The following is a 17,194-nucleotide window of genomic DNA, read 5'->3' as shown; positions in this document are numbered from 1 at the left end:
CTGGTTGAATCTGGCACAACGGGGCCGCTTCCACGACTCTCTGGGCTCGAGGGTGATGCTGAGCTCCTGCCCGGCCCTCTGCCCGTCTTGCCGTTTTCAGGTCCAGCAGAGCTCACCCGCAGAGCATAGACATGAGCCTGCCCACCCGACGGATGGGAGCACGGGCTCTGGTCAGATGATGTGGGGGCAGGGCCCCCCCCCCCCCCACCGCGGCGGACCGGAGGCCACAGGCGTGGGCAGTGTAGAAGCTGAGGCTGCACACTGCCAGGATCCAGCTAGGGTCAGTTCCAAAGCCAGTCGGCTCCTCCCTAGGGCCCCTGCCTCTCAGACTAGCTAGTGCCTGCTGGTGAGGCTTCAGAACCTTCCAGGCCACAGCTGGAGGGACTCTCTCCAGATCAGCACGTAGGTATCACTTAGTGTGCCCTCTCAGACTGGCACCCCTGACAGCCTGCAGGGCCCAGCTGCGGAGCCCAACGCTGCGTGTCTGTGTTCCATGTGAAACAGTGCTGCAATCCATGAGTAGTGTCCGCAGCGGGTGAGGAAGGGGAGACCTGGGTTATGCACGCCAGCCATTTGCCACTCCTGGTACACCCCCTTATTTTGCATATGGAGAAACTGAGGCCCAGAGGGAAGAATGCCCTCGTCCAATTGCCTGTCCTTTCACTTCCCGCTCTGGCCTCTCGACGGAACTCTTGGTATCCCCTGTGACACCACGTGAAAACAGTCAACTATGTGTGTGACAAGAAATCATACTGGATGTGTCTGGACCCACACCATGTTTCTCTTCTTGCTTTTCTCCTTTGCCTCTGTTCTGTTTTAATACTTGGTGTGTTTCGTGCATTATGAAGGATGGTGGGACAATGAACATCCGTGGGCCCGCAGCTCAACTCCAGAACTAGAACATTCCCAGTCACTTCCATCTTCTCCTTGCCTGGAGGTCACCCCTCTCTGCAATTTGGTGTTTGTTTGTTTGCCATTCTCTTGCTCACAGGCTGACTGAATAAGCCTAAACATTAGATTGCTTCTTTGTTCTCAAGCTCTAAAAACTTGCTCTCTGTATGTGGATCTCTAAAATTTGCATTTTTGTACTCAACATTTCCCTGTCTCTACGCTTGAGCTGTGCTGCTGTGTAGCTGGAGTTTGCTGTCACCAGTGTGGAAAGAAATTGTGTGACTGTGCTACAATTTCTTTTTGCACTGCTCTGTCAATGAGTATCTGGGTCATTTCCTTTCTCCCCCTCCTCTTGCTAACAGTGCTGCGACGAACTCTTCTTGGGTGTGCCTTGTGTGACTCCTGGGAGTGGATTTGCAGGGTTCTAAGCTATGGGACTGGTCAACCTAACAAGAAAAGGCCAAAGTGGTTTTCAGTGTGGCCAGACCAGGTTTCACGCTCATCAACCGTGGGTGCCAGCTGATCTACATCCTCTCAGACCCTCGGTGCTGTCAGATGTCACATGTCTTCCTCACTGTGAGCCTGATGGATGTGAGATCTCTCACGGGGACCTTACCTTGCACTTCCCTGCATCCTCGTGACATCGGGCAGCTTTTCCCGTGTTCATCTGTGCACTCCGTTTCCTCCTCTACGACATGCCTGCTGTGGTCTTTTTGCTCATTGCCTCTCTTCTTCCTGTGGATTTGTAGGACTTCTTTATGTATTCTGGATACTGATCCTTTGCTAGTTGTACATATGCCAGAGGTCTTCTGCTTTTAGTGATTTGTCTTTTCACCCGTCATTTGGTGAAAGGAAATTTACACTTTACTGCAGTCAAACCTATCGATTTTTTTTTATGCTTACCGAGCTTTTAACACCTTGTTAAAGAAATTGTTCCCAACCCCAAGTTTGGAAAGATATTCCCCCAAAATATCCCCCTCTTCAACTTCTCTCTTTCAAATATAGATTTTTAATGTGTCTGGAATTGGTTACGATGTCCCAGCACCGTTTACTAACTGGGCGGCCTTTCTCCAGTCACATGTCAAGAAGCCTTTTTAAAACTCCTAAGTATTGAGCTCTTCAGATCTCTGATCATTTGTAGCACACCTGCAGTCATTCATGCCTGCTGTCCGCGTGTTCTCCCCTCTCCCTCTTTTTACCATTGCGATCCCTGGTACGTGCAGGTGCCCCAGGAGGCCCTGTGCAGCCATCTATGGATTTTTTTTTCTATGTTTCTTTCTTTATCGTTTTTTGAGAAGGAGAGAGAGAGTGGGGAAGGGGCAAGGACAGAGAAAATCCTAAGCAGGCTCCATGCTGTCGGCGCAGAGCCCGATGTGGGGCTCGGTCCCCTGACTGTGAGATGGTGACCTGGGCTGACGGCAAGAGTCAGACGCTTAACCGACGGACCCAGGCGCCCCATCCATGGATGTTTTTGTGAGGATGAGGAAACAGGAGCACAGAGGAAGGTTGAGTTTGTAATGGCCACACAACGACCGTGTTGGGTGACCCCAACGTGGAGTCTGTCTCCGATTCTCTGAAGGCGGGTTCTGTGTTCCTTCCTCTTGGTGTCTGGCTGTGCACAGTAGGGCTGGTGGGTTGGGACCCAGGACCCTGGGGTGGAGAGATCAGACATGACAGCCTGCCTTTCCATTTCCGTCTCATGGGCTCCCCTGAGCTGGTGTGAAAGCCATTTGGGCACATTGTTCCTGGGGGCCTGAAAACCTCCTGCCACCTCTGCTTCTCACTCCTGCCTCATCCCTCCTGCTGTCCTTTTGATGATGAAGCAGCTGAGCTTTAACTCCTGCCTCTCACTCCCCACCGGCTCCTTGCCCAGTAAGGGGAGGGAGAGCCCTGGGAGCAGTACCCCAGCACCCTCAAACCTGGAACAGAGTCGAATCCTTGCTGGGAAGGCTCCACCCTTGGTCTGAGTGATGCAGAGTCATGGCCTCTGATGATGTGGATGACAACTCACTTCTGCAGCATTTGTGATGTGCCAGGGCCCGGCCTGAGCATTCCGTGGGGTCCTCACCACCCTGTGAGGAGACACTGTTTTTACACTCATCTTATAGATGTGGAAGCTGAGGCTCAGAGCCCTTATGAGGCTTGCCTGGGGTCACTCAGCAGGTCAGTGATGGAGTGAGCTGCGATTTGATCCCAGGCGGTCTGGTTCCAGACTCCACACTCTTTACCATGAGACTGCATGGTCCCTTTGGACCCCAACCAGGCCCTAGCTCTCCCTCCTGGTGACTGGTCCAGGACTCTGGGATGGGTCTGCCATGGGACCCCTCACGGAGTGCAGAAGAGCTTTGTCCCTGAACCTGCCTGCCACCCCCGAGGAAAAAAGAAACATTAGCCACGTTTGACTAGAGTCAGCTTTCGTTTACTGTAGTTTCCCTTGCCTGAGATCCACTGTACCCAAAATCAATATTATTAGCATTAAAAAAGAGAAACAAGCCAACTAGGATGTAGCAACCCCGAATGCGCTGTGGTTTCGGTGCCATCACAGCACACGAGAAAAATCTTCATCAGCTTCTCATGCATACCAGAGACAAGGGAGGGAAGAATGGCAGCGGTGCGGGGGCGGGGGGGGAGGGGAGCCGTCTTCAGGAGGCCTCCAGGAGTGCCTCCCTGGGGCTCATAGTGAGTTAAGCCAGCCAGGCCTGCTAGTGTGCCAGCTCGTCCTGCCAACCTGGCGTCAGCACCATTGCCCCGGGCTGGGCCGGGCAGTCTCCCTTGGGGAGAGAGCTTGAAGCTTTTGCAGTTTGTAGAGGTCTGTTGAATTTAGAAATCCGAGCATCCCAGAGTCATAAATTACCTTGAACTAGTTTGCTAACCCTTGTGACTCGGTACAGCGCCTTTTCAGAAGCGGCCAGTTATGTAACGGACTGAGTGAGGCATGGCCCGGTCCCCTCACTGAGGCAGTGTGTGCCAGGCCTGGCGTGGGTGGTAGCCACCCAGGACCACGGGGACAATGCAGGGAGGTGCCGCAGGTCTGAGCACGGCATTTCTGTGGAAATGCACTCCCAGAAGGGAGAAGGGTCTGTGAGTCCACGAAGTGGGCTTCTCACTCCCAGCACGTGGTCGTGAGATCTGTACCACATGGAAGAGGCAGAGCGCACCGTGTAGTTGAGCATCTCCTGTTACATCCCTGCTAGAGGATCAGCTCCTGCTTGCACCTTTCCGGGGATGGGGGCTCATCACTGCCTGAGACATTTCACACTGACAGGAAGTTAGCTTCCCGCAAATTCCAGCTCCATCATCTGGGTACATGTTCTGAATCCATGCTTGCAACAGCCTGGACAGAGTGGGAGGCCGTTGCAAGGCTGCTGGCCAGCTAGGACGGCTCCTCCAGCCTTTCCTCCATTGCCACAGCCCTCTGGTCACAACAGGTGCTAAAGGGCCCATCTGGTTAGACACTCCTAGTGTTACCCCTGCACTGCAAGTTCATTGGCCACGGCAATGTTGACATCAAGAGAAACACGTGTCATTTTCTTATCTCTCAAAAGAGCTCCAACCCCCTCCCCGTTTTTGTATTCAGAGAGCAGAGGGGTGACCCACACTTTCTGGGGTCATGGGGAGGAGATTCAGGTGTGAAGGGAGCATCTGCTTGTAATGTGGGATCCAGTTCCAGGATCCCCTGGCGTTCCCTGAAATTTGCTGGAGAAACAAAACCCATTTGATGTTCAAACCCAGGCTTCCAACAGAATGGGACAGCTGAAACACCCCAAAAATGGACAAACCACATGAAACAGGTTTTGAAGGCCACAGCCTTTCTGGCAGTCTGAGCCTCCCCGAGCAGCAGGGAACGGGTTTTGCCGGGAGACGCCCGTTTGCGATGGCGCGCGCGCTACTTTTCCCCCGGGCGAGACAGGTGCAAAGTCAGATGTATTCATTTTCCACAAATGAAACGACTCGGTTTTGACCATGTTGCAGACCTAGGACTTGGCTCCCTTGTTGCCGGGGGGTGTGTATCTGGTTTTCACTCCATTCCGAAGGAGCCTGTGGAGGCTCCCAACTTTGAACCTTCTAATGATAATGATTTACTGGTTTCAGGGGGTTCGGGGTGGGGGTGGTGGGGGGAGGTGGGACAAGAAGAGTGATGCAGAGTTTGGAGTCTGAAGGAATGATTAGCTGCGTGGAGGGCCCGGGGCCAGTGCTGATGCCCTAGTTAAGGCACAAGGACTTTCCGCAGCACCAAAGCATCACTTTTGCTTCTCATCAACCCCTTGAAATGAACTCAGTCATGTTCACTGATAGGAATCAGTACCACGTAATGAGTGTCCGCCATGGGTCGGGGCCTCACCGCACCTGTACAACCAACCCCACCCGTTCAAGAGGGTTATGGTGCACCCCAGTGTTTGAGCTCTGGGAGACTGGGGTAGAGAAATGCTGAACAGCTTCCCTAGATAACACGGCTTTCAAATGCAGATCTGAGACTTCCCACCCAAAGCCTTTCCAGGTCCTGTCCTTGGTGCCTGTGGAAGGTACAGATTTCCAGGCCCTGTCCTTGACGTGTCTGACTCGGTAGGGTCGGGGGGCGGGGCCCGAGACTCTGAATTTTGCCCCCTTCCCGCATGATTCCAGCAGGCAACCTGGACACCCAGCCTCTGTCCAAGCAGGCCAGCGTCCAGTATTTGGCTGTGCCCAGCTCACCAGTGTGAGCTCAGAAACACCGAACCAAGCAGTTCCTGAAGGTCCCCCCACACCCCACCCCTGGCAGAAGAATCCTAAAACCCTGACTGGCATTTTCCAAAGGTCCCAGCAAGCTTCTCGGGACCCTGAGCAGCCAGCCAGTGAAACCTGAGGACTGCTTGTTTGGGGAGTGTGGGGGCTGCATCTGAAGAAGGTGGGCTTGATTACAAGTGTTGTCTTAATTGGCACGAGGACGTGGAAGGGAAAGCAATGAGTCCAAATTAATCCGTTTTCCTGTGAACATCTCCCACCACTCCGTGCCAAGGCGAGGCAGCCTTTGTAATTAACTGACTGGGCCTTTTCTCCCCCCAAACCCAAAATGGGAGCGTGCAATTTATTTTGTGTGCGAGGTGGTATGAAAATTGCCAAGGTTGGCAGATGAGGCTGGGATGTTGGTGGAGCTGGGTAAATAGGGCTGAGCTGTCTGTCACCTCCAGGTCAGAATGGGGAGCTGGCTCCAAAGCAGGGACAGGGGCTGGGGCCACGGAGGTGCTGTGCCGAGGGCTGAACAGGTGGTCTTGGGAGGAGAACAGAAACTTCTTAGCACTGTGGATGGGAGTAGAGGCACTACAGTTCTGAAATCAAAGCCTTCTCCTCGTCCTACCCTGTGTCACCACGGACCAGACACTTAACTCTCCAAGCGTCAGAGTCCACGTGGGTTCAGCGGTCTTTACTGAGTGCCTGCCGTGTGTAGTGAACCCAAGTTCATCTGCCTGATGTGCATAAAGACCATCACTGAGACATGGAGTATAAAGCAAAGCAAGAGTTTATTCCAGAGGCAGGAGGGCGAGCCTCACATCCACCTCCCTAGAGGAGGAGAGTCAGGGGTACTTAGTGTCAAAGGAAAAAGGTCAGGGTACAAAGTTGCGGCTGCTAACCCTTTGGTTACCCTTTTCAGTCCCCAGGGTCTTTTGATCCGTCCTCATTCTTGTGGGTATTGGGACCACGACCCGGCCGCGGCCGTTACTTCCTGCTGAGGTGGGGTGAAGACTGGGGTTAGACAAGTGGAAACTTTGGGGTGGAAAGGAATGTTCTGCATTACCGGGATTTTTGTACTTTGGTCAATAGTTCCTGGACCATGTTGTGTCTAGGGTTTTAGGGGTACTAGAGAACAACAGGTAGTATGTTGTACTCATGGCTTGATTCCCTTGGACCAGTTACCCCGAGTCGGAGGTTCAGGTCCGGCAGAGGCTCACTGGTCTGAGCCGGGTCCCTTTCGACCTCCTCCCTGCTGACAGGGTGTAGGGAACCTGTGGATTCTTGTCATTCAAGTGTGAATCCACGGCTCAATTCCCTGTAGTTTAGGAGGAGTGGGGGGTCAACAGCACCTCGCAGGGTCTGACCTGTCCAGTGAGGCTGGAGCTGGTCCTCTGGGCTCCCGCTCTTCAGGTCTTTACTGACATCTTTAGTGACACCTTTGGATGTCACTAAGGGATTCAGGCAGCGTGAAGACACATCTGAGAGGTACATCAGCCTGCCGGAAGCAAACTCAGGCACTGGATGTACCTGATAGTATCCAAATCGCTGGTGGCAGCCCCGCCAGCAACTCCTAGGTCACGAAAAGGACATAGAAAGTCTTCCATATAACATTCCACAGGGGCTTAAACCAAGCCCTCTTCTAGGGACCACTCTTTCCCAAAGCAGGGCAGATGGCACGGGTTGTTCCCAAGTGAAGTGGGTTTCTTGGCAGAGCTTTGCCAAAGTTCATTTTTTTCCCTTTTTCCACTCTCTCGGTGTCTCCAGGAAGCGTGTGATTTCCACTGAATGCCCAAGGCCTTGGACGCTGTGGTTGTCACTCCATTGTCACTCTGAATTATTAGCGGCAGTCCAAACCTAGAAATGGTCTCGCTTAAAAGCATTTTGACAACTCCTGAGGCCTTCTCTGAACAGCAGGGAGGAACCTCAACCCCGTTGATAAAGGTGTCTGCAGATACAAGCAAACCACGAGAATTTCCCGTTGTTCTTTGCATTCCGGGAAAGGCTGCCTGCCGGTCTTCCCCAGGTTTGGGGCCTCTCAGTTGTATACCCTTGAGAACTTGTGGGCACCCAGTCTTAGGATTGTTTTTAGGACAAGCGTTGCCTTTTGTAGCATTTCGCTGAAATCGGAGCCCACAGTATACTTCTGGATCCACTGGAGAGTGGCATCTTTCCCATAACGGGTGCTTCGAGGAATGTGGCTAATTATTTCTTTCATCAGATGCTCTAGGGTAAGGATTCATTCTATTTCCAGCCAGTATCAATGCCAGCACGGTGTCCAAACCCCCACTCCTTACTTAACTCCTCTTTGGTCCTCCAAGGGACGTTGGGGTTGATATGTAGTTAAGTCTATCTTTGGCACTAAAGCTCTTCCAGAGGGTCTTGGAGTCTTTGACGGGCTGCCAGCATGGTTCCCTTGGGCAGTCAGTCCACTTTGTGGCATCTTCCGCAGCAGACGATAGCTGATGGGTCACCACTGCACCCAGCTCTTCCTTGTCTTTGACCCGTGAAACTGTCCCCATCCGTGAACACGTCCACGTCTGGATGATCCGATGGCAGCTTGTCCAGTCGGGAAGGCTGCGATCAGCTTGTTCAGCTATCCGTGTGTCTCTGGTGATCTTTCTGAGTGGCCCTTAGATCACCGGGCCACTTTTCTGTCACGTGTACCTCGGGTGGTCTGGCTTCGGTTTGCGGGGCTTCAGGGAAAAGCAGTTTTCATTCTCAGTGCTTCCAGTCAACACAGTGGGAGAAAACTGGAAACCTTAGTTTGGAGAGTCAGGGTCAGACATTCAAGGAAACCGGAAGAATTCAGGACCCAGCCCAGGTGTATAGACAACCAACGAACTCTCAAAGACGGTTCATCGGAACTATGATCTTACATTTTCACAGGTGTGTTACTGGAACAATCTCTCTCTCTCTGAAACCACCCTCATCTCCACCAAAGATCGCCAAATTAGGACACATTTGTTTGTAAAATTGTCCAGTTGAAGCTGGGCCTGTTTACACAAGCGCCATCACAACGGTGATTGGTCACATAAGTGTTTGGTTTTTTCAATCTGCTTCGCTGGAACTTTTCGTAAGGAATGTCAGATTGAACTTTTAACAGCCTTGTCAGGCTCAAGAAGCCAAGCCAAATACTGGCCACCAGCCTTTGCCTGCCATACCTATAGATGTGGGTGGCTCCCTCTCTTCTCGAGATCCCCCAAATACCCTGAGGTTCCTGCACCTGCCAGGAAGTGACAACCTTCCTTATTCACCTGGTAGGGCTGCTGGAAACTTTGTAAGCAAGGTACGAGGCAAGTTTTCCAAGGGGCTTCATTGGCTCGGCAAAGTCAACCTTAATTAGTTCCTTAAAGCTCTCTGATTGTAGCTGAGTCTAGGCATATCTCCCTCAACTATGACACTCCAGTCAAAGCCTTGGCAACATGACCAATGTTTCCAGTGGCGTCCTGTTGCAAGGAGAACGGATTCGTATCGAACTTCTGCAAATAAATACACTGCCGTGAAAATACAAGAATACTCCCTGAGAGTTTTGAATTCTGGTGGTACCAGGTAGGGAGAAAGGGATAAATGTTTCCTATCTGTTTATGAGGAACTTATTTACCAAACGTCTACCAAATGTCATAGGCAGACTTAAATTTAGAAGAGCAAACATTAGAGGACCAGCAATGTTTACACAAGTGTCTGTTTGAAAGCAGTTTCCCCATTAGTTCTGGGAATTCTTACTAAGCTTAGCTTTATGATCCTGAAGGGATCAGAGAGCTGTATTTGTCAATGCAGTGCAGCTGGCAAGGAGATTCTGTGACACACGATACTTCAGTAGTTCGTATTACAAGCGATGACGCTATACCAGGACATATCAAAACCTTAGGAATCTTATAAAATCTCTAGGACACTTAGAGCAATCACCCATACAACAAAGCCTAAGAAGGTTCCTCATCGCTTATTTGATGATGCCTCCCATGTCCTTTGACACACCAGGGAATAAGCCTAATTCGTCAAAAAGACTTCCATTCACAAGCTGGGTTTTTGGAAGTTGGGGAAATACCAGAAGGTTTCAAAACACGTGCCTAAATAGGATTACAGATCGTTACAAAACGGGATACTTATATAGCCAGGATGGCAAGAAGAGATTCTCAAGGTAAATGCAGACAGCAAGGTAAATGGAGCTGTGAGCAAACCTTAGCTCTCTTAACACGGAGCAGATTCAACTTCCTTAAGTAAGCAAAGACCTAACAAAGACAAGACATAGAAACTTTGTTTTTCTAGGCAGATTAAAGGTAAAGAAAAACCTCTGTTGATAATTTTGACCCATCATCTAAGAAGCCTCTGTCACATTAACAGCGAGAAAACCCAAATTCCAGTCTTATACCGCAGTACTTTGGATACTAAAACTCATTCGTTGCAACAAGATGAATTTTTAAAAAGATATGCAGTCCCTTCTTCTCTTCCTCCGTGTCACCTCCCACGTTGATACATACTTATTTGGACAAGGACATCCAGGGCACTGCATTGGTCTGAGTTCTTGTGACGGGTGTTGGGATGTGCTGACCAGAATCTCTGGCAGGAACCAAGGTCTCCCAGCCATAGCAATGCTGCCTACAGCCTTCGACGCTCAGACATCATCAGGGATCACCGTGACTGTACACAGCGGCCTTGCCAAGGGCATTGCCCGCTGCCCAGGTGGTCACGTCCAAAGACGCTAACGAAGAGCCAGCCCCTTTCTCCTAAGTTTGGATGCTTCCGAAGGGCAGTCCAACTTTCGAGACTGCTCAGAGAGTCGGCTAAGGCTTCCGTTGAAGTGTCACTGCTCAACTTCTGCCTGACATCGTTCTCTGCCTCCCCCTTCTCTTCCCCAGGGGTCGATCGCTGCCCTCATAAACTTGTTTCTTACATGCGAAACTCCAGAATCTCGGTCCCGACCATGCACAGCATTTCTTTCGAAAGATTCCCTTCTCGCAAACCTTCTGCAATTTTCCCTTTCGCATTCCTTCAGATTTTGTCCTACGTTTTCCCCTCTTTATTTTTTTTTAAATTTTGTTTGAGAGAGAGAGAGCACAAGTGGGGGAGGGGGGGAGAGAGAGACACAGAGAGACACTCAGAGAGAGAATCTCAAGCAGGCTCCACTTGGAGCCTGACACGGGGCTCAATCCCACAACTCTGGGATTATGACTTACGCAGAGGTCAGGAGTGGGATGCTCAACAGACTGAGCCACCCAGGTACCCCAAGTTTTCCCTCTTTGAATAACCAGTCTCACTTTCATTAAATACAGAATTTTTTCCCTTATTTTTTCAAGTAGCATTAATTACATTTATTAAAATTATTTACATCTGTCTTTCTGTCCTTCGCTTGCCCATAAGGCTTCAGAAGCCATTGGACAGGGCTCTAACGTCTTTTTCTTTTCCATCACATTTTGTGACAGTCACAACGCCAACAGCTGGTCTGACTTACAATAAACACAAGCAGAGTGAAACTATCATATTTATTGTTGGCAATTCTAAAGACTTATGTCCATTTGAACTAAACGAACAACGTTACATTAGCTTTCATACCAAATATTATCCAAGATCACTTGAACTTGAAAGACACCTGGGGTTAGTTTCTATCTTTCTGAGTTTTAGAACGCCCAGTTCTTTGTTTTCTTTTCATTGTTTTAATGTTTATTTACTTTTGAGAGAGAGAGAGAGACAGACAGAGAGAGACAGAGCGTGAATGGGGGAGGATTAGAGAGAGAGGGAGACACAGAATCTCAAGCAGGCTCCAGGCTCTGAACGCTCAGCACAGAGCCCTACGTGGGGCATGAACCCACAGACCACAAGATCATGACCTGAGCTGAAGTCAGACGCTTAACCGACCGAGCCACCCAGGCACCCCTAGAACACCCAGTTCTTACAAGCACTTGCCTTCAAACCAGCTAAGTAGAGCACTTTTACAAATTAATTTTCACAACTACCACCCGGAGATAGAGAAACTATCTCACATTTACAACATACATAAACACACGTACCATTCCACAAACAGGGTGCAAGCAAAACCTTAAAGGCCCAGTTGCCTAATATCTCCCTTTTCCAAAACACAGCTAAGTGCAAGATGGTCTTACCATTTATGGATCCCTTCATCGGTTGTCTTTCTCAGGAGTCTGATGAATATTGTGGTGGAGCAGAGTTGCCAAAAACAAACGATGACCTCGTTTGGGAGACTCCAGCCCATAGGGCTGGATGTGCAGATAGATTGTCCTTTCCCAGCGTCCAACGAGGACATGGCTTGTTGTATTCACAGATGCCCAAAGCAGTCAAAGCAGCTGACAGACCAATTGAAGCCCAGGTTACCTCCGTGAATTTTCCCCTCCCCACCCCACCCCCTGCCCCGCTTCAGCTGTGTCCAGTCTGCGGTGTGGCCCATCCGTTGTGGACGGAGGCTCTCAGAAGAGGTCCATAGATGTTCAGCCTGATTCTGGAGACACTACTGGTCCTCTCTTTCCACAGACAAGAGAAAGGTCTCTTTTGTCGTTGAGAAAATAACTCATGTGGCTGGATATTTTAGAAAACTCCTCTGGTGACTGTCTGGAAGGTGGCCCAGAGATATTTAGGGTGCATCAAAGCAATGCCGGCCTGATAGAATTAGTTAGGAAGTGTTCTTTCTCCTGAAGTTTTTGGAAGAGTTTGAGAAGATTGGTGTCAATTCTTCCAATGTTTGGTAGAACTCACCAGTGAGGCTGTCAGATCCGGGGCTTTTTTTTGTCAGGTGGTCTTCGATTACAGCCTCAATCTCCTCCCTAGTTATGTACGAATCTCTTCCGATTTTCTCTTTCTTTGTGATTTAGTCTTGGTAGGTTTCCTAGGTCTAGAGATTTGTCCATTGTATCTGGATTCTCCAATGAGCTGGAATACACTTGTTGATAGCACTCTAACCCTTTCTACATCTGTAAGGAGTAGAAAGACCCTCTGTTTCATGTATCTCTGCTCTAATCTTTATTATTTCCTTCCCTTTGCTACCTTTGGCTTTTTCTAGTTTCTTAAGTTGCACGTCTATGGTGTTGATTTAAGATCTGTCTTGATGTTTACTGTGAGCGTTTACAGCTATAAATTTCCCCCTCACCACTGCTTTGTTGTTTTCCAGGAGTTTTGACGCGTCGTGTTTCGTTTCCCTTCACCTCTACGTATTTTCGCATTCCACTGTGATTTCTTCTTGGACACATTGGTTCTTTGAGAGTGTGTTTTCAGTTTTCACAGCTTTTTAAATTTTCCACTCTTCCTTCTGTTACCGATTTCTGACTTCATCTTCTTGTGGTTGGAAAAGATACTTTGTATGATAGCTATCTTGTAAAATCTACTGAGACTTAACTCGTGACCTAATGCAAAGTCTGTCTCAGAGAAGGTCCCTCGTGCCGTTATTGTTGGGTGGGGTCCCGTGCCCGTCTGTTAGATCTGGCTGGGCTATCGTGTTCTTCAAATCCTCTGTGTCCTTACTTACCTTCTGTCTGGTTGTTCTGTCCATTATCGACAGTGGGATATTGAAGGCTCCAATGATTATTATAGAACTATTTTTCCCTTCAGTTCTGTCGATAATGGCCTCTCATTATGTGTGTAAATGTTTATCATTTTTTCTTCTTGCTGTACTGAACCTCTTAATTCATATAAAATGTCCTTCTTTGTCTCTTGTAACATTTTCTGATTTAACGTCTGTTTTGTCTGGTATTATTACAGCCACTCCACCCTTTCTTTTGGTTACTATTTGCATGGATTATCTTTTTCCTTCCTTTCATGTTCAACTTTTTTGTGTCTTTGGATCTGAGTCCCTTGTAGGTAACACATAGTTGGATCCTATGTTTTTATCCATTTCACTAATCTGTTTAATCTGCTTACATTTAAAGTCATCACTGATAAGGAAGGAATTCCTTCTGTGGTTTGCTCTTTGTTTTCTATATGCCTTAATTGCTTTCGGTCTCAAATTTTCTGCATGACTATCTTCTTTTGCATTTAGTTGATTTTTTTTGTAGTGAAACATTTTAATTCCCTTCTCATTTCCTTTTGTGTATGTTCTGTGGCGTGTGTGTGTGTGTGTGTGTGTTGTGTGTGGTTGTGTGTGGTTACCGTGGGATTGCTTTTAACATCCTAAAGTTACAACATTGTAATGTCAATTTATACCAGCTTAACCTCAATAACACATGAAAACTCAGCTACTTTACAGCCCTGACCCCACCTTCTTTCAGTTGTTAATGTCACAAAATTACATCTTTATGCATCTTGTGTCCAAAAGCATAGATGAATAATTAGGTTTTTAAATATATCAGTCTCTTAACATAGAGAACCAAAAGTAGAGCTACAGACCAAAGTCATAACAATACTAGCGTTCATAATTGTCTGTCTGCTTACTTTTACCGGAGATTATTTCTTCAGAAGGCTTCGAGTTACTTGTTCAGTGCCCTTTCATTTCAACCTGAAGGACCCCCTTCACTGCAGGGCCGGTCTAGTCATCAGGGCAAGGCTTTCAGCTTTGGTTGATCTGGGAATGTTTTCATTTCTTCCTCATTTTTGAAGGACAGTTTTCCCAAATGTAGGAATCTTGGTTGACAGCTTTTTTCCTTCAATGCTTTCAACACATCAACCCATGCCTTCTAGCCTCCAAGGTTTCTGATGAGAAATCTCCTCACAACCTTATCAGTGAAAATATGATGAAAAGCAATGTTCCTCTGAGCTTTATAGATGTTAATAATGAGCCTTATCGTGTTTTACACAACACAACGTTTCCTTATACGTTGTAGCACCATTTTGAGACCAGGAACTGAGTATTTTAAGTGTAGACATTACGAGGTCTATACAAGCCAAAATTACAGTTTTCTAAACTTGAAGTGAAAAGGCCACTGAACCATCTTATAGATTTTGATTTCTAACAAAGTAAATATCAATCTTGAAAAGCCCACACAAACAAACAAAAAGCCCATTGGGGGTCTTTTTTTTTTTTTTTTATTGAGTAAAGGGGTTTTAGGAGTAAAAAGTGAGGAAACCACTGTGGTCTCAGACATCCCCAGCCATGATTGCATAATTGGCCCATTTCTTGCTGTGCCCTCACAAAGCCCCATGGTGAAGTCATGGCAAGACCTGTCTATATAAGACCCTGGCTCGGCTGGGTGTTTGGTCTTTACAGCCCAGGAAGCCTTGGTGACCTGTCGGCCTTTGACCCTAGCTAGTTTGATTTCGATTCTCTTTTTTTCATTTTGTTTATTTTTTTATTTTAATTTTTCTTTTTTCTCTACTCCTTTTCTCTCCCAACTTTTTTTTGCCTTTTTCTGTTTTTACTTCTTTCTTTTTTTTCTCCTTTTTTAGTTTTTCTTTTTCTCAACTTTTCTTCGTTTCCTCGCTTCATTTTCTTTGTGTGTGTGTGTGTGTGTGTGTGTGCGCGCGCGTGTGTGTTTTTCATTTGTTTTTTTTTTTTGTGTGTGTTAGCGTTTTAGTACAGTTAGTATAGTTCATATTGTTAGTATAGTTCATATCGTTAGTATAGTTCACGTTGTTAGTATAGTTCATAAGCATAGTATTGTTAGTATTGGCAAATTTTGTAGGTTGTTATTGTTGGTTAGCATAGTCCGTGTAATTAGCATTATTTAGCGTTAGTATAGTTAGTAGGTCACCATGCTTCAGGGGCGTAAGGCCATTACCGCTGGTGAGGAGGACTTCTGTATTTACGAGATCCCCGAGATCACCAGTGAGGGCAGCGTCCCCCCCAGGAAGCAGTCTGATGTGACGTTCATCAAGAAAACCCAGAAGGACCCCGCTGGCCTCCAGGGACTTTGTCGTGAAGCCCAGAATATGAAGACCTCAAGTCACCCAAGTGTTGTCAAGTCACTTGAGGTGATCAACACCAAGGAAACGTTGGTTCTCCTTTCAGAATACGTAAGCAGAGACAACCTGCGTGACGATTTTACGCACCATGGCCAAGTGACGGAGGAGGTTCCAGACACATTCTGCCGGCTGTTATCGGTGGTGGAGTATTGCCACCAACAAGGTATGATAGGCGGGTATCTGAAGCTGGAGACACTGCTTTTTGGCAAGAAGCTGAAGGTAAAACGCACGGGGGTTGGACTGAGCATCCAGTTTGCTGGCTACAAACTCCACACTTTCTGGGACAGCCCCCCTTATTCTGCCCCGCGACTCTTCCTGCAGCAAAGGGAGGACACCCCTTCTGCAAGCGCTTGGAACCTGGGGGTGGTTTGGTACTGCTTGGCCACCGGGTTGGAGCCGTTTGAGGGGGAAGTCTTCTGGGACGCGGAACGAAATATCGAAAACAGGGAGCACAGTGCTCTGGTTTTCATGTCCCTGGAGAGTGAAAACATGTGGTACACGTTGACAACTATCCAGCCCACGATCAACACACCAACCACAGTCCGCTGCTGGAGCTCCCTCGCAACCTGTTCCAGCACAGGCCTGTCCTCAGAGCGGAGTAGTCTGACCTCCGAAGGGACCAGCATAGGGACCACGATTAGCGGGCCCAGATGCAACTTGCCAACCACAAACTCCGACACCAGCAGTGAATACAGGCAGCCAGGGAGGATGTCCCTAGAGCCAAAAAATCAGGTTCTCAAACCTCTCAATAAATTAAAAAATGTATTTAAAAAAAATAACAAAATACAACCCTAAAAAAATGTAAATAAATGAGAGCCATGAGAGCCACGTGTCCGTGCCTTTATTTTATTTTTTTTTTTAACTTTAAAGGAACTTAAATGTTTGTTTTGAAAGAGAAGGGACAGTGCGAGTGGGGGAGGGACAGAGAGAGAATCCCAAGTCTACTCTGTGCTGTCAGCTCGGAGCCCGACGCGGGGCTCCAGCTCACAAAACTGTGAGATGGCGACCTGAGCAAGACCAAGATTGGGACGCTTGAGCCACTGAGGCCCACCCAGGAGCCCCGTCCCTGCGTTTTAAGTGCAGGGAACGATGCTGAGCTCCAGGAAGCCCGGGGACATGGCACAGGAGATTGGCCAGGGCGACGGGTGGGACCAGATCCAGAACAGCTTCACAGGCTGGAGGAGTGTCGGTGGGCTAGTGACCTGCTGGATGTGGAGTTGTAGGAAGCACAAGGTGGAGGTGGTGAAGTTTTGGAGTGATGGGGGGTTCGTGGGTCTGGAGCCGATGGCCAAGGAAGAATTCGTGAAGAAGTCTTTGGTGCAAAAAGGTGATTTTATTAAAGCACGGGGACAGGTCCATGGGCAGGGAGAGCTGCACTGGCGTCGTGACGGGTAGCTCATTATATACCCTCAGGTTGGGAGGGGGTTAGGGAGAGAGCCAGACTTACTCTAGGACTCAAGGTTCCAGGACCTTGAGGGGCTAGCTGTTGCCAGGAAAACGCCATTTCTTGCCGTTTAATGAAACCTCAGCCATGAGACCCTTTAGATGGATCTGGGCAGGCCATAAGCGTGGAGGATGATTGCCAGCATATATGCTGCGGGGGTTAGGATGAAGTAGATTTGTCTTTATTTGTCATAATGGCGTGTGGGCAGCGGGGGCCCCGGGGGTGGGTCACAATGGGGTATGGGCAGCAGGAGTCCAGGGGATGGGTCACAATGGTGTGTGGGCAGCAGGAGCCCCTGGGGTGGGTCAC

General features: G+C 48.6%; 1 protein-coding gene across 4 annotated transcripts in view; it reads left to right on the top strand.

The window, feature by feature from the left end:
- Positions 1-16,253, top strand: part of LOC131505461 (serine/threonine-protein kinase MARK2-like) — a 51,223-nt gene extending 34,970 nt beyond the window's left edge. For 2 of the 4 annotated variants that reach the window (XM_058719246.1, XM_058719088.1), the window contains exon 2: positions 15,130-16,253. In XM_058719246.1, the coding sequence (XP_058575229.1) occupies positions 15,232-16,236 (1,005 nt within the window). In that variant the 5' untranslated portion in view covers positions 15,130-15,231 and the 3' untranslated portion in view covers positions 16,237-16,253. Of the gene's footprint in view, positions 1-15,027; positions 15,094-15,129 lie in introns of those variants that run through there. The other 2 variants (XM_058719170.1, XM_058719333.1) reach the window with 2 other exon arrangements.
- The last annotated feature ends 941 nt before the right edge of the window (positions 16,254-17,194 follow it).

Source organism: Neofelis nebulosa, chromosome 1 (assembly GCF_028018385.1).
Source record: "Neofelis nebulosa isolate mNeoNeb1 chromosome 1, mNeoNeb1.pri, whole genome shotgun sequence".
NCBI lineage: Eukaryota > Metazoa > Chordata > Mammalia > Carnivora > Felidae > Neofelis > Neofelis nebulosa.
The sequence above is the reverse complement of the archived record's forward strand: the minus strand, read 5'-3'. Positions and strand labels throughout refer to the sequence as shown.